General features: G+C 33.3%; 3 protein-coding genes across 4 annotated transcripts; 2 read left to right on the forward strand and 1 right to left on the reverse strand.

Annotated features, from left to right (window-relative positions):
* The first annotated feature begins 326 nt into the window (after nt 1-326).
* LOC123715797 (diacylglycerol kinase epsilon) lies at nt 327-12,639 on the forward strand. The gene is made up of 12 exons (XM_045671107.1): nt 327-693; nt 809-971; nt 1,049-1,164; nt 1,244-1,367; nt 1,442-1,515; nt 1,709-1,843; nt 2,142-2,281; nt 3,734-3,905; nt 8,822-8,987; nt 9,630-9,682; nt 10,851-10,940; nt 11,443-12,639. The coding sequence occupies exons 1-12, from the start codon at nt 496-498 to the stop codon at nt 11,554-11,556; spliced, it is 1,545 nt and encodes a 514-aa protein (XP_045527063.1). The 5' UTR covers nt 327-495; the 3' UTR covers nt 11,557-12,639.
* Nucleotides 12,640-12,964: 325 nt separating this feature from the next.
* LOC123715798 (mitochondrial dicarboxylate carrier) lies at nt 12,965-21,367 on the reverse strand. Of its 2 annotated transcripts, none has more exons than XM_045671109.1 (6): nt 21,350-21,367; nt 15,777-15,940; nt 15,579-15,691; nt 15,249-15,388; nt 14,924-15,131; nt 12,965-14,518 (listed from the first exon to the last, which is right to left on the reverse strand). In XM_045671109.1, exons 2-6 carry the CDS (start codon nt 15,937-15,939, stop codon nt 14,270-14,272), a joined length of 873 nt encoding a protein of 290 aa, XP_045527065.1. In that variant the 5' UTR covers nt 15,940; nt 21,350-21,367; the 3' UTR covers nt 12,965-14,269. The 2 variants fall into 2 exon arrangements, with proteins under 2 accessions (XP_045527065.1, XP_045527064.1); XM_045671108.1 differs by lacking the exon at nt 21,350-21,367 and adding an exon at nt 16,230-16,371.
* On the forward strand, nt 17,051-18,412 carry LOC123715799. The gene is made up of 2 exons (XM_045671111.1): nt 17,051-17,224; nt 17,602-18,412. The coding sequence occupies exon 2, from the start codon at nt 17,602-17,604 to the stop codon at nt 18,340-18,342; it is 741 nt and encodes a 246-aa protein (XP_045527067.1). The 5' UTR covers nt 17,051-17,224; the 3' UTR covers nt 18,343-18,412.
* Nucleotides 21,368-21,745: the final 378 nt, after the last annotated feature.

Below are 21,745 nucleotides of genomic sequence, written 5' to 3' on the forward strand. Positions count from 1 at the left end.
ACATAGAATATGTTTTTAACTGACTGAACTCTGAAGATTAAATTGATAGAGTCTGTGTGGAGAGAGAACCCAGATGGAAACTAAAAATTATGCGAATAAACATAATGGATTATGCTACACGTCATTTAAGTTACTATTGTGTAATGTGTTTGCTGTTCAGCCTTTAGTGGTTTAACATAAAGACAAATTTAGCAAATTTTGAAATTCTTAAATTTTTACTCTGTGTGAATGATATAAGATAATCTGTTATTAAGGCAAATAAAAAAATGTTGTTGATTATTTATTTTGAATTTTAAAATTTATGCGTCTTCATTTGTAACAAATACATATATTAAATGTAATGTAAATGTAAATTAAATGTAATACATATAAATATGTAGTTAAAACGCAGATAAATTTTTCGTCTCGGTTTACATTTTGATACCAATTGTGGAAATCTAATTATATTTTCTATTAACAATATTTTAAAATGTTCGGTAAATCTTATTTTCCACGATGAATACGTTATTTGACTTACCAAATGTTATCTTTAATTATTATTTTGTGATCGGCGGTTTGTTTATAGCATATTTAATATATCGAACGTTTCATTCCCTTATTGGGACCGGGAATTTTATACAGATTAAGTACAAATCTCGAGGTCATACATGGAGAAACATTCAGTGTCATAATTCTAATCCATATAATATTTATGTGAGTAGTATTCTCATTTATGAATAATACTTACCTTGGTGTACTATGTAATGGAAAGTAAAATATATGTATTGTTATTCAGTTATGACTATAATTGTTATCTTATATTTTACAGTGTTCAGTGTGTTCAAAGCTTATGTTGCCAGTTGATGGTCTTTACTGTGAGTGTTGTGCTGTAAGCGCCTGTAAGCTTTGTTGCAGAAGTGTTGATAAAAAAGTAAAATGTAAAGATATAACTTGGCGAGATGAAAAACCATTTCCTCACCTGTGGGTTAATGGTATGTTATTTATGTTTATATATAAATTAATTGTAATTAGTAAAATATTAGTTTATATTTTATATTGTTCATTCTAGTTGGAATGATACGTGGTGAGACCGGTCAGAGTGATTCAGAGAGTTTTAAGAATTACTTCTGCAGTTGGTGTCAAAGAATTATTAAAAGTCATGAAATGGCTTTGTTTAAATCAAAGGTATATGGAAAATAAAACAAAATGAAACTTATGTACTGTATCTACTTATTATAATTTATTAACTTAACTGCCTTTACAGCCATGTGATTTCCAAAAGTATAAAAATATCATAATTCCACCTCATTATGTAAACATTGAAAAAAATAAAATGATAAACATAAATCATACAAATGATGTTGCCTGGAATCCTTTAATTATATTTGGTGAGTGTGCCTTATATATAACAAAACTCTGCCATACACTTTTTTCAATGCTAAAATTGGCTTGAAATTTGTAGCAAACAGAAAATCTGGAAGCAATAGAAGCGATGAAGTTCTTTCATTGTTTCGAGGATTGCTAAATCCCTTGCAGGTAATTTTGCAACTCATGTTTTGTTGTCGACTTGTATTTTTAATTCTATCTGTTTTATAACATTTACTTTTTTGTATAAGTATAATGTGCATAGAATATTTTAAGTAGGTGATAAACACACTTATGTCATTTAGTCAAAGCATAAAATGCAAATTTTGTAGTAGTGGTAGTAAAATTCTTTCATACTTTATAGGTGATAGATATCAGCAGAACTGCACCAGAGATAGTGGTTCGTTGGCTGCCACCAAAATGCCGGGTTTTAGTCGCGGGAGGTGATGGTACTGTTGGCTGGGTGCTCAATGCCTTGCACAAGGTGCCACATATCAAGGTATTCTAACTTATAATAGGCTTTGCTCGCGTCACTCCGTACAGTGATAAAGAAAAAGTAAGAGGTCCTAGCAATTTTAGATACACATAAAATTTTTAGTATCAACTCTGCAATTTGAAGGCCAGTTGAAGTGTCTAATTATAGACTTGCGAATTTAAATGTAATTGTGGTAAATTACATGCACGACGAAATATACTTAATTGATTGTATATAATTATATATATATTTATAGTGTTACCCTTTATATATATATATAAAGGGTAACAGCTTCCGATGGTTTCACTTAAGACTTTTTTAGGCATCAGTTGGTATCCTGCCAATGGGAACAGGTAATGATCTGTCGAGGGCCTTAGGATGGGGAGCGACGTGCGACTCAGTCTTAGATGCACATTCCATAATTGATTCCTTAACAAGAGCTGTAGAGAAGCCCTTAGACCGGTATGTTGACTGTACATAATTTTAATATTAGGTCCTTACATATGAAATTGGCGTTTTGTATGGGAGGAACAAAAAGTTGAATATTTTTAAATATAATATATTTAATTAATCAAAGTATGAACCATTGTTTTCTATGCGCTTTTGCCATCTCATAGTTAGTTCATTGATCCCTTAGCCTGGTTGTTTAGCCGCTAGCTTTTCCATCATGGTTTCCAATTGCTGACAATAGACATCAGCCGTAATAGTCTGGCCAGATTTGAGAAAACTGCAATGAACAATACCGGCACTAGTCCACCAAACGCTTACAAGTAACTTTTTTGGGGTTAGTTTTCGCTTGGGGCAGTATTTGGCTGGCTGGCCAGGATCCAACCATTGCGCTGAGCGCTTCCGATTATCGTAAAGAATCCATTTTTCATCACAGGTAATGATTCGGTTTAAAATCCTTCATTATTGTGCCGGTTCAGCAATGTAATGCAGCAGTCGACGCACGTTTGCCGGTTTGCTTCAGTCAATTCGTGAGGTACCCTTTCAAGCTTTTTAATCTTCCCAATTTGCTTCAAGTGAATTAAAACAGTTTTATCACTAACACCGCAGCCTGCAGCTAACTCGGACGTGGTTTGCGATGGATCCGCTTCCACAATAGCCTTCAATACTTCATTATCAACTTGGGTCTCAGGCCGTCCACGGGGCTTGTTCTGCAGGTCGAAATTTCCAGAACGAAAACGTTGGAACAAAAAACGAACTGTGTTTTCTTTTGCAACATGACCGCCATACACATCATTCACCCTTCGAGTAGTTTCCGCAGCACTAGTGCCACGGCGGAACTCGTACTCGCAAATAATGCGATACTTTAAGTTTTCCATTTTGTAAAATGAGTGACGCAAACAGAAAAAAACAAATGAATGACGATCATCGAAGCACAAATACATGAGTAAATAGCTGTACAAATTTGAGTTTGAAATTCCTAACCAAAGAGGAGTATTTGAGGTCAAAGTGGCCAGTACGACAAAACGCCAATTTACGCCATATGTAAGGACCTAATATGTACGTAGAGTTTATCATCATCCCATTTAGTAGAAGCCTGCAATCTTACAACATCAGTCGTAATATTAGCTATTCCGAATTCAATTTTGGATTTTTCTTACCACATAATTCTAAGTTCATCGCCATATTACATATACAGTACATTAACAATTCACTTGTAACATAGATATCGTTTTATATTATACATTGGCCGAGTGATTTAAGCGTGTGAAATTTTTTTACAAAACTCATGCCTGCGTTGCCTTATAATACTTGCACGTACGGTGAAAATCAAATATTGGAGATAACATCTCTTAGATACAAAATCGATATCAGGATTACCTATTTCTATACAGAAAATGACTTAAGAAAATCCTTTTTAATTACGATTATCTTGTTGGACAACGATTGAAATTTTTGTTTTCATAGGTGGAAAGTGACGATCACTCCGAAAAGACGTAGTTTGGGTCGCCTTCGCGGACCTCGTGTACTATACGCGTATAACTACGCAAGTATTGGTGTAGACGCACAGGTCGCGCTCGACTTCCACCATGCGCGGGAGCAGTTCCTCTATCGATTTGCAAACCAGACACTGAATTACGTGAGTGAAGTTGCCATTGAATTGGTACCGTTTTTTTTTTTCTATTTCATTTTATTTGTGTTCAAAATTTGGTAATGTTTATGTATCACTCATGGTCTTGTCGGCTTATGAATAGGCTACAGGACGCCTTTAAACTAAAATATCTATGGCCTTAACATTTCACCCGCATCACCTTGATGTCTGTTGGAAGTCTTGCATGATCAGCTTTACAAGGCATTTTCTTTTGCGAATTAGCGAACTGTTGAATCCACTCAGAGTTGATACGATACAGACACGACCTCCACTCCTCAAAAGCTCCTTCCTCCTCCTTCCTCAAATGCCGGCAACGCACCAACTAAAATGCCTGCTCTTTTTGGGCGTCCCGTAGTCTCATTCGACCTAATTATGAATGGCTAATGATGGGCGTAAATTACCTTATGTTACGATGTTTTTACATCCATGCAAAAACCTTTACTTATCACCAATAAGGCTGATTTAACCTACCCTCATTGAATGGGTAAATACAAATGTTTGCATTTATTTTTTTAATTAATACAGAATGACTGTACGGTTCCTGGGTCAACGGGATGCTTCAAATAATAGAGATTTATTGATTTACTCTATATTTACCACTCGCGTGTTACAATAGAATATGAGCGAAATAATGACGTGCTAATTGCTATATACCGAATGAATACAATTTAACAGTCAAAGAGAGTGCCTACGTCTGGCTATGCTCTCGGGGTGTAACTCCCATGATTTAGTTCGCTATGAACGAATGTAGAAGAGAGTGCCTGCGTCGGGCTATACTCTCGGGACGTAACTCCGACGATTTTGGAAATCGTCACGCTTATAAGTGATCGATATGTACAGCCATGGCACGTACAAACATAGGAATTTGTCAAGCTTGTAAATGAGCAAGAATGTACGAACCTTGGCACGTACATAGGGATCATCACGCTTATAAACTAAGAAAGCCTGAGTGAGCAAAATGTACAGCCTTGGCTCGTACATACTCCCCCAGGCAAAAAGTGCAAGATGAATATGTAGTGCTTTACAAGATGAAACCATTATATGCTTAACTTAAGGAAATGTTTAACAGTCTCTAAACTTATGTTAACACTTCTTATACTATTCCACGGCACTATCACTAACACTAAGAAATATCGGAGTCCGGTCCCGGGTGGGTCTCCCTGACGCCACTGCGAAACCGGCTGCCGGTTCAGCTGATGCTACACCTACTGCTCCGTGACGTCTCTTGATCTTTATATGATCGTAATGTCCTATCCACTACCTGTCTTGAGCACATTCTGAGAACTATCATGAGCATAAAAGTACATTACTGTGTTGTTGATTGAAACCATGACCTAGGTTAAATATGATTGTTATAAAATGCAACCGTACCTCGGTAATTTGATATCTACATAATATTATTCATTGTATTTGACGTCTTTCACAGTAGGTCAATCCACTAGCTAACATATGATATTTTGCTGAACTTAAATATGTTATAAAATTAAATATGTAATAATAACTTTCACTCAATATTGAATGTAAAGTTTCGACGATGTATGTTATACATAAATGGAACTGTATTTATTTATGCTTAAAGGAATTTTAAGTATAATTTTATAGATGGTGCTTTTCTTTCTTTTCCTTTGGTTACTCATATTGGACTCATAGGATTGCATTACTGAATAAGTTTGCTGTATGTTACTTTTATGAAATCCTGAATCGGTGAACCTGCGATAGTGCGGAGCGATAACGCTTCGCAATCTTCCCCTTTTACGAAAGATATCACTCTTTCTGACCTTTCTTTTTGACCTTCCTGTAAATTCCTTTCTATTTTTAACTCCTTTTTTACTTCGAACCTTCTGCTTTTTCACGAATGCTTGTTGCTTAATATATTTCTTGCCTTTATTGATAGGCAAAACATTTAATTTGTGTACCACCTTTTTTGATCCATGCGAACGTTTCCTATTACTGTTTCTAGTTATGATTCTATTGTTTCTTACAACCTTGTCGGACCCTTGTGTTAAGTTGCATTGCAAATACGCCCCCGTAGGCACTTTAATCGGTGCTTCCAACAAAGGTTTAGATAATACTAAGCTGCGATTTAGGTTTTTATTAATCGTAGAAGACATGGATGAAGACAAGTTTTGTTTATCTTCTGTTTCTTGCTTGACTTGTAAGCATTTCATTCTCTTGATACCCACATTAACGCGATGTGATTTATCTTCTTCGCTTACTTTACAATCAAGTTGCGTTTGCTGCTCTATGGGTTGCCATGTCGGCTTGCTAATAGATTCAATGGATAATTTACCATCAATGTTCTTTTTGGTACTCACATTGGGGTTATTATTATGAACTGAACAACTGGTCATTGTAAGTTTACCTGTATTATGTTGTAAGGGACCCCCTTCTGCCCCGGAAATGATGCCATGATGCTCCATGCTATCTGAAGTAAACGATTGTACTACGCTCTTTACTAATTTGGATAATTCTCCTCCTTGACCAATATCTGCATAAGTACTGTGCTTATCCATAGGTAATTTACTACCAGTTTTCTCCTTAGTAGAGAGTAGCGTAATTTGATCCGTACTTTTGTGAAAGGTCTCTCCTACCCCGGAAATGAAGCTGTGATGTTCTATGCTCTCTGAAGATAACGATTGTACTACGCTCCTTACTAATTTGGATAATTCTCCTCCTTGGCCAATATCTGCATAAGTACTGTGCTTGTCACCATTTCCTGCTATTTCTTTCACCCTTGCCGAAGACGAAGAATTTTTATTTTCCATTTTATATTGAAATGATTGCTCTTCTTGCGTAGTAGAATAATTTAAATTTAAATTAAATAGTGCATCGTGCAGGATCGTGTTATGTTTTTGAGAACAAATCATGCATCTTTTATGCGAGAAGCAAACTTCCACTTCATGTTTAAATAAACAATTTGTGCAAAGCTGCAATCTTAAAATTGTATCAACCCTGTCATTAAAATGTTTTGCTAAAAATGATTGACAATTAAACAGGCCATGGTTAGATAAGTTGCATAATTGACAATATTGTATTTTATTTTCATTTCCTCGTTTATTGAAATGCGTCGACAGCGATTTTTTGCTGATGCTACATTTTGATGAAGGTCGCTGTTGTTTTGCAATTAAGTCTTGTCCGGTTTGATTATTAGCCATTTCCAAGGCATATAATGAATTTTTTGAATTATGTGAATCCCTAAGTACCGGTGATTCCATATGAATTTCTAGAAAATTCTTCTGTAGGCTTTTAGAATGCAATTTGAGATTTATCTCTCTTCTATGGTGCCTATATATAGCTTCCTGCTCGTAAAATTTATTCTGATACTCCGTGTTGGAGCCTCCAAGATCAGCATCTATTTCGATATGGGTTTTAAAGATTAACCCCCATCGGAATTTTAATATTTCTAGGGCTTCTTCAAGATCATATTTATCCAATGACGAGTATCCATTAGATAGTTCTAACATACTATCAAAGGACCTAAATAAAGCTGCTTGTTTACGAAGCAACTCTTCGGTTTTTTTTGAATACCTGAAGGATTTCAGGCTGTCAGTGAAAGAAGCTTGGAACAAATTCTCCATTATGGTATATATTATTAACTAGTTTATATATAATATACTTAGTAAATTCTTAAACGAATGTTTTATAAAATACGTAGTAACAATGCGTTACCATTCGCTTCTGCCTGATAAAATGCTCAGAATAAATGAGATAATTCTCAGAATTATAGTGCTCAAAACAAATGGAAAGGACTTACCTACTGCAATGGCTGCTTTCCTCTTCTTGTTATGTTGCGTGTAGATTACTACCCGACGTCTTCCGCCACACCGTGTTGACGGATACGGGATTGTTTATTATCTTTTAAAAGGACCTCCTAGACCCTTTGCTTGCTTCTCTGCTACGCTTCTCTGTAAATGCTTGTACCTCCAGGATACATTCTGTGCTTTAAACAATTGGAGAGGACTTACTGTACCGAGCGCTGTCGCTTGCCTCTCTATGTTGAAGATTGACGTCCGTCGCCTTGTTCTAGGTTGAAAGGACGCCGATATATTTTGACCCGTCTGGATTCTTGAAAAAATTTGGGAGAGGGCTTACTGCAGTTTACCTCTCTCCGTTGAAGATTGTCGCCTTGTACTAGGTTGAAAGGACGCCGATATATTTGGACTAGTCTGGATCCTTGAAAACGTTGCTCTCCTCTTTTCTATTGATGCGGATGATGGTATTTGATTTGCTTGATGATCCAACGAACCAGCAGTGGGATGTTTTTCCACGGCGCCGATCTTCAGGAAAACGGAGTAAAACGCGAACGCGATCAACTGAACGCGAAAGACCCGCTATTCCCGGATAGCTCGAAGGACCAAAATGTACGGTTCCTGGGTCAACGGGATGCTTCAAATAATAGAGATTTATTGATTTACTCTATATTTACCACTCGCGTGTTACAATAGAATATGAGCGAAATAATGACGTGCTAATTGCTATATACCGAATGAATACAATTTAACAGTCAAAGAGAGTGCCTACGTCTGGCTATGCTCTCGGGGTGTAACTCCCATGATTTAGTTCGCTATGAACGAATGTAGAAGAGAGTGCCTGCGTCGGGCTATACTCTCGGGACGTAACTCCGACGATTTTGGAAATCGTCACGCTTATAAGTGATCGATATGTACAGCCATGGCACGTACAAACATAGGAATTTGTCAAGCTTGTAAATGAGCAAGAATGTACGAACCTTGGCACGTACATAGGGATCATCACGCTTATAAACTAAGAAAGCCTGAGTGAGCAAAATGTACAGCCTTGGCTCGTACAATGACGATAATAATTTATACCTTTGCGTTCTTTAACGAAAGTATCGCCGGACATCGAATTATATTTGATGTTTGAATGGGAATAACGACTTACAGGTGGCCTATTTAGTGCTGGGCGTTGGTCGTGCGTTGGACGATGGCGGCTGTTTTGGTCTAGAGCGGCGTATGCGCGTGTATGCGCCTGAGCAGTTATCTTTACCCCCGCTACAAGCGCTTGTCGCACTCAATATACCGTCTTGGGGTGCTGGCGTCGACCTTTGGAGTAAGTTTCATTAATTTGCTAATAACGTATGTATTTAGTATATCCATACAGATACACAAAGCCCTATTATTCTGTAACAGTCTTTTTTACATCTTAGTTACGTATTTAATGTATAGGTGTTAAACGCTGTATATTTATCGATTTTGCAACACAGGAAGTCGCTTACTCGATTGTCAGCACGACACAAAATAGATTGAAAAAATAGATTTTTATGTATTATTAATTTTTACTTTTAAATGTTTTCGTGTAGATTTCCTTTCGAAATCCGGTAAATAGTTTCATATACAACGCCATGGATACAATGTTGAACCGTTTTGTTTTTGCATCCAGTCCTATAATCTGTTCCGTGATCATTTGTTTTTTCCAATAGGCAGTAGGTGGTCCGGTTTTTATGCCTTGGGTTACGGGTAAAGGCAAACCAGTTTCCTCCTCCTCCTACAGCCAGTGTTAAATGCATAGATAGAAATGTTTTAATGCACAGTTGGCTGTTCTACTATCTCCGGGATGAGTGTACGCTGAAGCCATTACACCATCACTGCTGGACTGCTTTTTCATTTCTTTCCTTTTTAACGTCTAAAACCTATTCTAGGAGAAATCGTTTTGAGCTAGTTTCCGTATTTCACTACAATATTTTATTTATAGGTATGGGCAGTGAAGAAGTACCTGAGCAAAGTATGAATGATCGAAAGCTGGAGGTAAGGTTAATGTTTAACTGTTTAGTTTAAAGTGTCTGCATAAAACTCGGATACAAGTAAACTGCGAAAGAATTATAAAGTATATCGAATGTATGGATTGTGTTCACGAGATCAACTATTGCCTAATGGTGAAAAGATCTAAAACGTTGATTAATATAAAAATAAGAGACATATTGCCTGCATAGACATATAAAAGTGGTTGACTGGAAGAGGTTGCTCGAAAGCCATAAGGCCGTTAGTTCGTACTTTTCATTTAATTATGTCAATTGTATTATGTTTTTGCAGCGAAGTGTCAATAAATAAAAAATAATTTTATGAGATTGACGGTAAATAAAACTGATCATTGTATAAGCCTATAAAACAGCAATAAATAACTCCTGATATTTGTCAGATCGATCGATTGTGGGCTTAGGCGGCGCCCATTTTAAAGAGATCTTTCGCGTATACAAATTGATCTAGGATATAAACCGTCACAACGCAACGACAACAACGTCCAACACAACACAATGAACTAATCGAATAATGTTTATCAAGCCAAGCCTTGGCTTCGAGAGTTTTTTTTTCGCCAATAGCTTTTTATTAACACATTTCTTTTTATATTTTTTTAAAACAAAAAAGGTTTCATTTCAAATACTATATCTTACAAAGTTATAGTACGACAGTGATCATATTTATACACGTGTCTTTTGACAATCGTATAAATGGTAGCACTAATTATGTCAATCTACGAACTTTTCAGCCGGCTAGTTAAATTTCAGCACACAGCTTCCAATAGCCATTTTTAAAGCCCTTTACTTGTGTTTATCTATACAAGTTCCTCGGGTCGAAAGTCGTTTATACAATCGAAGATGTTTTCACATCCCACATTATCGAACAAACGTTGGCAGAAACTCTCCAATTAATCCAATTAAATTGTTTATATTAACACTGTTTATTGTACCTAATTGATTTCGCTGGTCGTGTCCACATGTTATAGGGATGGCACCACTTTTTATATTTTTGTATGTATGTCAATTTATATCATGTGTCATGTGTATGTCCAAATAAATCAATAAAAAAACATGTATCTTTCAAATATCACAATTCTATATATGCTTCACCATTCTTAGCATTCTTTCCTTGCAAAACTCCTTCAGCCCTGATTTTAATGATTACACTTTACATATAGGTAGTGGGAATATCATCTTCATTCCACATAGCGAGGCTCCAATGCGGTCTCGCAGAACCATTCCGTTTTACGCAAGCTTCCGATGTAAGGGTATGTATTTCCTTCTATTATAGTCTACTCCCGAAACGATACCTTTGGTTCTAAATAATATTGTATTTTAAATACATCCTACCAAGTTGAAATGCGTTAATTGTGTCAATTTAAATTATTTATATTTTGCATAGTTAAAAAGTAACGCACGGCTCGGCTCGGCAGCGCAAAATAATTTAATTTAAAGGGTCGAAAATTTATTTTTATAAAATATTATTTTATGAATAAGAGGGTAGATGTAAAATTAATAATTATAATGTTTGGATATTATATAGCTTGAGACAAAATCACTTTGCAACAGTCGTGGCCCAAGAACGTTTTTGTATGGCAATGACATAAGCTCACGCTTTGTCCCGTGACCATTATTTTTTTATAAATCCGTTTGGTGTTAGTGGGACACGACTGTCGAAAAGCAGTTTTTCTCAAGCCCTATAATAAAAAAATGGTAAGACTTTGTTCCATCCATTATCCATGTGATTTTATTTTATATATATCCATTTAGATTGAGTTGGAAGGCTCTTGCGCTATGCAAGTAGATGGCGAGCCTTGGATGCAAGGACCGGCGACAATTCTAATACAGCACGCCGGACAGAGTATGATGCTTGTACCGTCTTAAATGTAATTTGAAGCAATACGTAATTTATTGTTAATACGTAGCTCTACTGTGTCCGACACGTACTAAATAAAACATTTACATAAAAAAAATGTTAAATAAAATAGTTTTGCATTCAGAGGATTGTGTATTTCTAATACAAATATATTCCATAACTTTGTTACTTGTGGACTTACCATTAATTTTCTAATACTTTTATAAGCAAATAAAGTTACGATATTATTTGCTTTATTCGACGAATGATTTTTATTTCGTAGTACAAACACGTAATAAATAACGAACGGGCAACTTAAGCCGTAATTTTCTTCAAAACCATAGATAGACACTCCACATTTAATTCAGTCTCAATGTAATTCAAGCCAATATTAAACTTCATGAATAAATAAGTTTGACAATTCTTTTTAAAAAATGGCTTCCTATTATAAAAATGATTTTACCAAAATTATAGTTGATAAAAATTGATGACTTTGACAATTATGATTTTTAAAAGTTTGAAATCTGTAATTCGATTTCGACACTGGTTAGTGACCTAAGCAGTTCTCGTAATCCCGCGACACTAGTTAATAATATGGTGAAACTTGCTTATTTTTTTCGTCCATATTTACACAAAAAGAAAAATATTCAAACAAACCAGATAAGACAATCGTAATAAAATTTACCATCTTACGTCAGTGCCGCTACTCTGTTATTTCCATCAGCGATACCACTTATGCAATGATGTAGTTGCTTGGGATTCGCGTGGTAAAGAAACTTAACATTGATAACGCAGTCGCTATTGGGAGTTACAGCGTACCGACAGTTTTTATATTAACTATCCTTTAAATATCGTAAATTGCAGTATTGTCATTCTTTTATATTAAATTAAAACTAAGAATTCCAAATATTATAATTAAGTATCATACCCATTTTATAAAACTTAAATATTTAATTATTTGTGTGTCTAGTGATGAAGGTTTCTGTGTTATTCGTATTTTCTTATTATCGGTGTAGTTTTGAGAATTATATTTAAATATTTAGATGCCAAAGATATTGATGTTGTGTGTTTTAAATAAATATATGCATATTAGTTTTGTTTATATATTTTCATCTCTAATCTGTCTGAATTACTATTAAGTATATAAGAAATTTGTCATTTTATAGTATTACACATATTATTTTATAAAATTGCGCCCTTACATCCCTTATGACGTTTACTGTAAACAATTTTTTTACAATGATCATTAATAGTTTAAGAGGTTACACTAAAGCATAGCTAATAGTGGTACATTGATTTGATTCAATTCACAGATGAAATTTGGATTTGTAGTTTTGTAACATTCCTATTACAATATGTGTCTACTAGGTAAGATTTTCATAATAATTGTATTTCTTAAATATAAAATAAAACGAGAGTATTATGTAACAATTTTTAATACACAACCACATATATGACAAAATATTTTTCTACACTTATTTGTGAATTCATTACTATAGATATACATGAATAAACATTGGTTAAAATGCATCTAAAGATTAATTTCTAGAAAATATTTCTATATGTATACTCTTGGAAGATACAGTGATAAATTTGTGCTGAAGACATTAGAGATTTAAAACTTTCAACGATAAATATATTATTATCACGGTAAATAAAAACATCACCAAATCCAGAAACTTATGTCGTTATTTCATAGGCCACATAACTTAAAATTACTAATTTAAATAAAATTTTCCTAAGGAATGTCGGCTGACCGATTTAAAAACATCAAAAAATATTACATCTATAAACAAGTGACGTCTATTTGGCACAGAGTATAAATGCATTAAAATAATTAAAAGCATTAAAGCAAAATAAAAAATAGTTAAACATATTTAGTTCTTTTAATGGAAGAGTAACTTTAAAGCTGGTAGTATAGCATTGCAAGTAATTATTACTACCACATATTGTTAGTTCGTAAGCAAGAGCCTTGAATATTAGAATTTACTACTTAAAGTAAAAAATGGAAAGCTTTGCAAAACTAAGTCTAATTGAAAAATAATTGTAACATTAAATGCAACTAAATCAAGCTTAAACTTAAATTATATGCAAATAAATATTTGTGCCATTTCATGCAATGTAAAAATATAAATTATTAACACAGTCAACATGATACAATGTACCCTACGTCTTGGAGACGATTTACATACAAAATAATAAATTATCACCACAGCATCCAGATCACAAGAGGAAATTATTCACTGGTAACTTAATTACTATGCAATAACCGCTTTACATAGAAACTCTAGCGTTATAAATATATGTGCTATATTTTTACAATTTTACTAATAATTAGACCATAAATAGGATAATAATCGTGATTGAACATAGTGACGATTTTTAGTCAATGATTTATATGTATCAATACATTCAACAGATAAACTGTTTTGAATTTTTGTTACAGCATTTAATTAATAGTTATAAGTCAAATCTATTTTATATTTCGTCAAAGTGTAAAAATAAATAATAATAGTTGGCATAAAATATTGTCAAGTGTACATTGTAAACACTACATTTAGCTAGACGGAAAACTTTGAATTCCCCTATTAGGAACATGACTTTGAACACAAATTAGGCCATACAACATTCAATATATGTCAAAACTGAGGATACTTTTAAAAGTATCTATTTATTATTTATATATTTTCTATAAATCTGAATTTTAATAGTCAATGTTTTATTTGAAAAGTACTTTGGCCTCTATTCTACTTTTTGTACTTTGAGAAATCCAAAGTTAATTCTAAGTTGTTCGAGGAATACAAATGTCAGTATAGTGTGCGGTGCTAATCTCACAAATGCTGGAATGTATCCTTTGAAGAATGCGAGAGGCCCTTCTCTGGCTGTTCCCATTATTAAACTTAGTATACCTTTGATTTCACCTGGCTTGGCATTCATTGCTCTAGTCTTCAGTACATCTACTGGTTGTGTCATAGTTGTTGCTATCGCGCCCTAAAAATTAAATTCACTGTCTATAATACACATTGCAAGTCGTGAATACTCCATCTAGGTATAAAATTATGTTCCCTTAATCCCAGACATTTTAACCCTAATACAGCAATCTACTTGAATTTAAATTCAAGTTTTGTACTCACTTCAGATCACTTTGTGTTGTGTGTTCTAAGACATACTGCTTTCTCACTTATCAACCTAGTGTAGTTTGATTTTATAATAGCCCTATTTCATTCTCTAAGATATTATTTGTACCGAATGTAGTCATTAAGGAATGCAAAATGAAGTAGTTTTAAAAAGAACTACCAAACATGGTTAGATTCCCTGGGTAGTAAACACAGAACCTCTTTTCAGTTTTGAGTTATAGTGAGAAACTGACACAGTAAAGCAAAGTAGTATACTAACGGCTAATAAACTTGAAGTGACATGTGTTGAAATATTATCACCAAAGTATGGTGTGGTAGTGAGCAAGCTCTTTATTAAATCATAGAAAGATAGTTGTCCTATAGTCATCAATGCAGCTCGGCTGCAAGTCATTGATGCACCAGCCCATAAGCGCAAGACTCCTTCTTGTACCGCAACTCGATACAAACCATGAATTGCGTTTTTGTAACTGAAAGCCAATATTGATAATTACATAATGGAAAAAATAAGAATTAAACACCCTTTTATATAAGAAAAAAGGACAAACATGTACAATTTAAAATTGAAACTATAATATTTTACTCACTTTCTTCTTTGGTCTGGGGGAAGTTTCACATCATTTTGCATCCTGACATTGACTAAGTCAGCTGGATTACCAACAAAACCACCAGCAAAACCGCCAAGACCAGCTAATAAAGCCGACATATAGAACGGAATAGGCAGACCCTGAAATTCCATATCATTCAAATATAACTTCAGTCTCTAAGAAGTACTAGTAGTACTTTAATGCAACAGTTCAACAGAATGTTACCTATACATGGTGATTAGTTCTTTTTTACATTTATGTTTATTGGCAGTTCACATTTATATATATAATAGATTTTTTTAATTTGGAGTATGAAAAATTTAAACTCACATCTTTAGGTGCCAAAGTTTGTTTTGCAACTTCATAAATACCAAACCTTGCTGTTGAATATGTAAGCTGACGTAAAAGAGATGCTGATATTCCATTATACAATCCCATTATACCTAAAAGCAAAATTTAAATTAATTAAAAAGCTTGGTATGTGTTTAACATATTTTCTATTGGGTATTATTTTTTTCAACATACTACCTTGATTTTTCAAAACTATTTGGGTGAGTTTGAACATTGACACATTTCTTCCTTTTTGGGTCTGCATTTGTACTTTCAACAAATCCAAAGGATGAGTTACACATGCTGCACCAGCAGAGGCAAGACCTCCAAAGTACCATCGAGATATCCTTACTTCCCCCATTCTGTAATAGAACACTGTTATTGTTTATTTCCTCAGCAAATATAAACGCAGCTTAAGGCTCCAGGCTGTTTCAAGGTGAAAGTCGCTTATGTAACCAGCAACGTTAATAAATAATAATCGCTTATTTGCTTAGGTTTAACTTATTTATCACTTATTTTCCCTCAATGGAAAAACTAGATTATACCGTAATGTCTAATTATTATCGAATAGATAAAACATGTAATTCCTTTAGATAATTTAAAATATTTTTAATGTTATCATTTAAATTGTTTATTTAACATAACCCTAACCTTCTTGCCTAGTAGCAGCAACTAACTGGAGCGAACCAACCAAAAATGAATGGTCAATGAAGTTTAGATTTGTATTTCGTTAATGTAAATTGTAACAATATATGAATGAATCACAGACACAATAGTCGATGTCAAGTTCCACCCCTAAAGTGTCAACTATCGTCATCAAACCTCAAAGGTAAAGTCAATGACGATGGAAGTAAATTTCCTTCCTTCGTGGGTAAAGTTTAGATGACATTTAGTGGCAGTTTTAGCTCTCTTAAATCCGAGTCCAAAACATTTAATTACATGTTTATATGAAAAAATAATAAAGGCTTATATCTCTATATCACATATTGACAAGGGACCTAGCAGTAAGCACGAACTAGAGAGACTTGGTAATAGTATTTTGATAAATTAAAATGAAAAAATGGTCTAATCCAGTGATTCCCTTTTTGTGCCATGCCCCTATAGGCCCCCTTAAAAATCAATTTCCCCCCCTGTGGGGCGTGCGCCCCACGTTAAAAAACACTGGTCTCGTCTGTATATATAAAATATAGGTCTAGGGCGTAAACCGTAGCTAGATATTATACTAATATCACAGTTATGTTGGTAGAAACCATACTCAGTCTCATATCTCTTATTTATTAACATATGACAACATGCTGAAGTCATAGTGAATTACATCGAAAATCAAACTATTGTTGGCTCATGATAACATTATGAATTTTGCAATATTTGTCTATACATTGTCACCTCTTTAATGTCAACGGTGAAGTCTGTGGAAATATTTATATAATACTGTGGTCACAATTATCAACTATAGACCACAACAGTTGTCAAATAAGCATATAACCTTAAAAGTTTAAATAACAATCACGACCATTTAAGTATAAACTATCAATCAATTTCGATATTATATATAAAATAAATAGCAAATTTGACAAAATTACTAGATATAATATTATAATTATTGACTATAAAAGTATTCGAAAAGGCAAGCCAAGCGCTATAAGGTATATAATAAGCATATTGTTTCAATAATTAGTAATTCTGTCTTTAAATAATTACAAGATCTGAAATAATATCGTATATACGTAAAACAATAGGCGACAAAACTGTTGTTAATTATTTTTATATACTTTTACAAAGCCTACCCTTTACCTATATGAAAATATATTATGAATTCGTATTATACATGTTATTTTATTAAATTACCATTTAAATAGTCGAGGACAAAACATTCGGTTCCTTATTTAAAGAAGCTAAAAAAACATTTAGTAGTACAATATCCTATTTACTAATAATATATATTTTTAAATATTATTAGGTTCTGATATAAAACTGAAAACAGCTGATAATAAATATTATATATTGATAAAATTTGTTTCAGATGTCTGATATAATAACAAGTCTCCATTTAGATAAGGGAACTTCACATAAGATACTCGTAGCTAAGGAACTAAATGGTTGTGATAGTTCATTTATTACAAGTTGTGTACTTGGGCACTGCATTAAGATCAAAAGCCCAGTTCTTGTAATATGTTCACATAATTCTAAGGAGCATTATCAGAATGTTGGTTTAAAGATGAATTATAATTTAAATAAGAATATAGAAAGTGGGCTAATACAGTTTTATAATTTAGGTGAAGAGCTTGTAAATGCACTCCTAAATGATGACATTATTTCTTGTGGCACTGTTATCAACAAATTGAAGAAACAAATAGAAAACATGCATGAAACACACAGTTCAGTAAATGTAATTTTTGATGGTGTTTCACAGCTATTTGACTTGGAGTATAGTTTGAGAGATGTGAATTATATTTGTAAAGAAATAATAGATCTTATTAGGTCATATGACAATTCTTTTTTGTTGTTCCATTGCAATGCTGCATGTGAGAATGATGAAACTCATGTATTGGCAAATTTACTGGCTTATAAGTGTCATGTACTTATAGAAGTTGATCACTTAGCTTCTGGGTTAAGTGCTGATGTTTCAGGTCATATAACCTTTATGTATCCAACTAAAAAATTTGAAAAGGAACATGTAAATAAAATAGATCAGAAACCATCACATCATTTGTTTAAATTATTTGATAGAGGAGTTAAATTGTTGGCTCCTGGTGCTGTTTAACAATATTATAAAATCAATAAAATTAAAATATTCTGTCTTAACTTGTAAATAAAGATAATATTGTATGGTATTTGGTTTCATTATTGGATATACAGTGTACCCTCTATATAACGACACTGAAGGGACTGTTGATCTTATAACGTTATAGAGAGTTTTTAAATGGAGAGAAGAAAATTCAGAATATATCATATAGATATCGTAGTAGAACGATCCATGATTCCTACTTATTAGTCATGGTCACCAACAGTCTACACGTTCTAGCAATCCCAATATGTAAACAAAAGAACGAATTTCATAGAAAGTTCGTATGCATTATACGACAGTCGACTTTCATTGCGGGCTAGAATAATAAAGCGACAAAAGAACGTACACAGCTGCGCAGTTTTTACTTATTTTAGCAACTTAATAAGTACTTAATTACTCAAATCGTTGTATGGAAGACAAGCTAAAACAACCAATACCACAATGATTTCGACACTTTACAGAGGTCGTCGTTAAATCGAGGCACGTTAGATATACACACTATATATTTATATTAATTTCTATTATTTTATTTACACTTTTTACTTTTAACATACATAAAAACAGGATCTATAAGTTATTAGGTAATGGTCGGATGAAAGAGTAGTATATAGTTGCTAATTACGAGGCAGAAGAGAAATGCTGAAATACATCTATCTTAAATAAATATAGAGACAGCTCGTCTGTTATCAAGAGGTAAGGAGTTCCAAAGCAGAATCATTTGCATAGTAAAGGAGGTAGCCTACTATTTGGTTAATGAATTTTCTTAAATGATTAATTAAATAGTTAACACAAAAGTAAACAACACAGTTAAATAGGGAAAAGCATTTTTGCATACCACAAATATGTATCACTTACATAACGCTTATTTTAACTGGAAGCAATGTACTGTACTGTCGGTTTGGCAAATAACCAGAGTGTCGTGACGGTCATATTAATATTTCTCGTGAAGTACTGCATATTTTGCTTCTATGTTAATTTGTTCACCTTCATTTCGACAGGTCGAGCGAAAAACTGTGGACTTGCTTTAATTTTTGCCTTGAAAAGATTCCGAAGGAAAAGCTGGTACAATGCGACGTAATTTTCAATTTCCTGGTATTTTTTAGAAGACTTCGGTCAATTGCCCCGAATCTTGTATAATATACAAATTGCCTTAATAAGAAATTCAACAAATTTGATTTTTTTGTTTTTGGAAACAAAAGTATGTTTCTCAACTCATTCAACTTTCCGTAGCTAAATATAGTTAAATATTAATTAAGAGATTAAATGGCCTTTAGGAATTGTATATGGAATGTATCTTATCTTTGTAACTAAAAAATTTCCAAGGCAGAGACCTAATTTGAAGTATAAAATAAAATCGTTTTGCTAAACAGTTTTTTTTATTATTTTTATCATGTACTAAGTAAGCCTTCAATATAATAGAAATAAGAATATAATATCTGTAAAATTATTATTAATATTTTGTGTTTAATTTTAGGTATTCTTAATTTAAAATTATAGATGTGTGTTATACGTATATCTTATACAGATATCTCCAATGTGTCAACTTCAATACTGTTTTCGCGCCATTTATGAAATGCAAGCAAGTTTTAGCATCTATCTGATTTTAAAATATTAAAAGAAATATTTCTGAAGCACGACGATTTAATATGCGTAAACGAGCGATGATTGTAAAGAATAATATGAAGCAAAGGGTTAAACCTAAAATTAATAGCTACAACTGCGCATGTAAGTTCTGAGTTTGTGATGATAAGCTGCAGCCATAGCAACTACATTGTAAGTTACGGCTGTATTTACATGTTTCACCTTCATGTTCAGTTCATGAATATGTACGGAACTGAAGACCGTGTGCTTTATAAATTTTCAGAAAAATATCATGAAATGTTCAAAAATATTCAACTTAGTATCAATAAAGCTAATTGAAATATAGTTTGACATCATTTAATAGTCTAATTCTAACATCTCTAATAATGACCCAAACAAATTTTGGTACTGATAAACTTAATAGTGGACGTTCGGTAACCGAAGAAAAGCTTTTGGTAAGTACCTATCCTTTAGCGCTTTTTATTTATATTTTATAATAAATTATACATATTAAGAAAACACTTTTTAAACGGATTGAAGCGTGCGTGGTAAAGCACGCGAAACGTCGGAAAAAATAATAAAATTTAAAATAATGTAAATAATTATAAGTTTTTAATAATGCAAATTTACAAATCGCCCATATAATGTAATAAGGAAAACACAATTAATAAAACAATTCTTTGCAGTAACTTGTATTCAACACAATAAAAGATAATGTGTTGTAAAAGCATTGTATGTAACATACATACAATGCTTTTACAACACACTCGATTTCCTTAATCTAAACTCAAATATAACATGCAAGTTTAAAGATGTTTTATGATTTCCTATTAATTCCTTTTTAATAAACTTTGTATTTTTTAGAAGACAAGTTGGTTGCTTAATTATGTTTACCTTCACTGTACGAGAAAGCGTTATATACGCACATAAATATGACAGAAAGCAATTGGTGTTTTGCAAGACTTGAGGGTTGAGAGTCGCAAGCTTAATCACTAGGTCATCACCTCTCTACCATATTGTACTGAAATATAGATATAAAAATTCATCTTTACAGGTTGCAGTGCGAGTCAGACCTCTACGAGCCGATGAAGGTTCACGGATCGTTCATGTTGTCAGTGATAAGGTGACTTTTGAGCCTACTATATACTCTATATTAGATATTCAAATAGTCTATGTCAAAAAACACTGAGATATCCAAAAGAGCCAACGGATCGCCTAGTTACAAAATACAAATTATGGTGACATGGAATTGATTCGCCTTCAAGTAAAAAATAAAATCTCTAATTGATTTATTCTGATTAATTGATCTCTATTTGATGATATATATAGAAAAATATTATTCCATCATACATTTATCAAAAAGAATATAACAGTTAAATTCGCTTGCAACCCCTGGACTTACCCATTATCCGCTCATGTAGTCTTTGAAAAATATAAAAATACGAAGGTATAACTTGAAGGGTTGGATTCAGAACAGAGACTTAGGTCATAAATCGAATAGATTTTGACATACGGTAGTCATAGATCGCGCGTTTCTCGGCTCTGAGTCTTAAGACCTAGCGCTCAGTAAGACTTTCGTTTCTCAAATCCCGAGAGATAACTAGTGCCTCTCAACATTTATATTTCGTCGGCTATGAATCTTAACTGAAAAATTGCTGGCAACTCACCTACGAAACGAACGCTATTGGCTGAGATTAGTTTCTATCAGATAGTGCGTCTGGTCTATATCAGTAATACGCAGGACGTTTTCACTCACTTTCGCGTAAAATTATTTAAAAAAATATTTAACAGGACCGGT

Source organism: Pieris brassicae, chromosome 10 (assembly GCF_905147105.1).
Source record: "Pieris brassicae chromosome 10, ilPieBrab1.1, whole genome shotgun sequence".
Lineage (NCBI taxonomy): Eukaryota > Metazoa > Arthropoda > Insecta > Lepidoptera > Pieridae > Pieris > Pieris brassicae.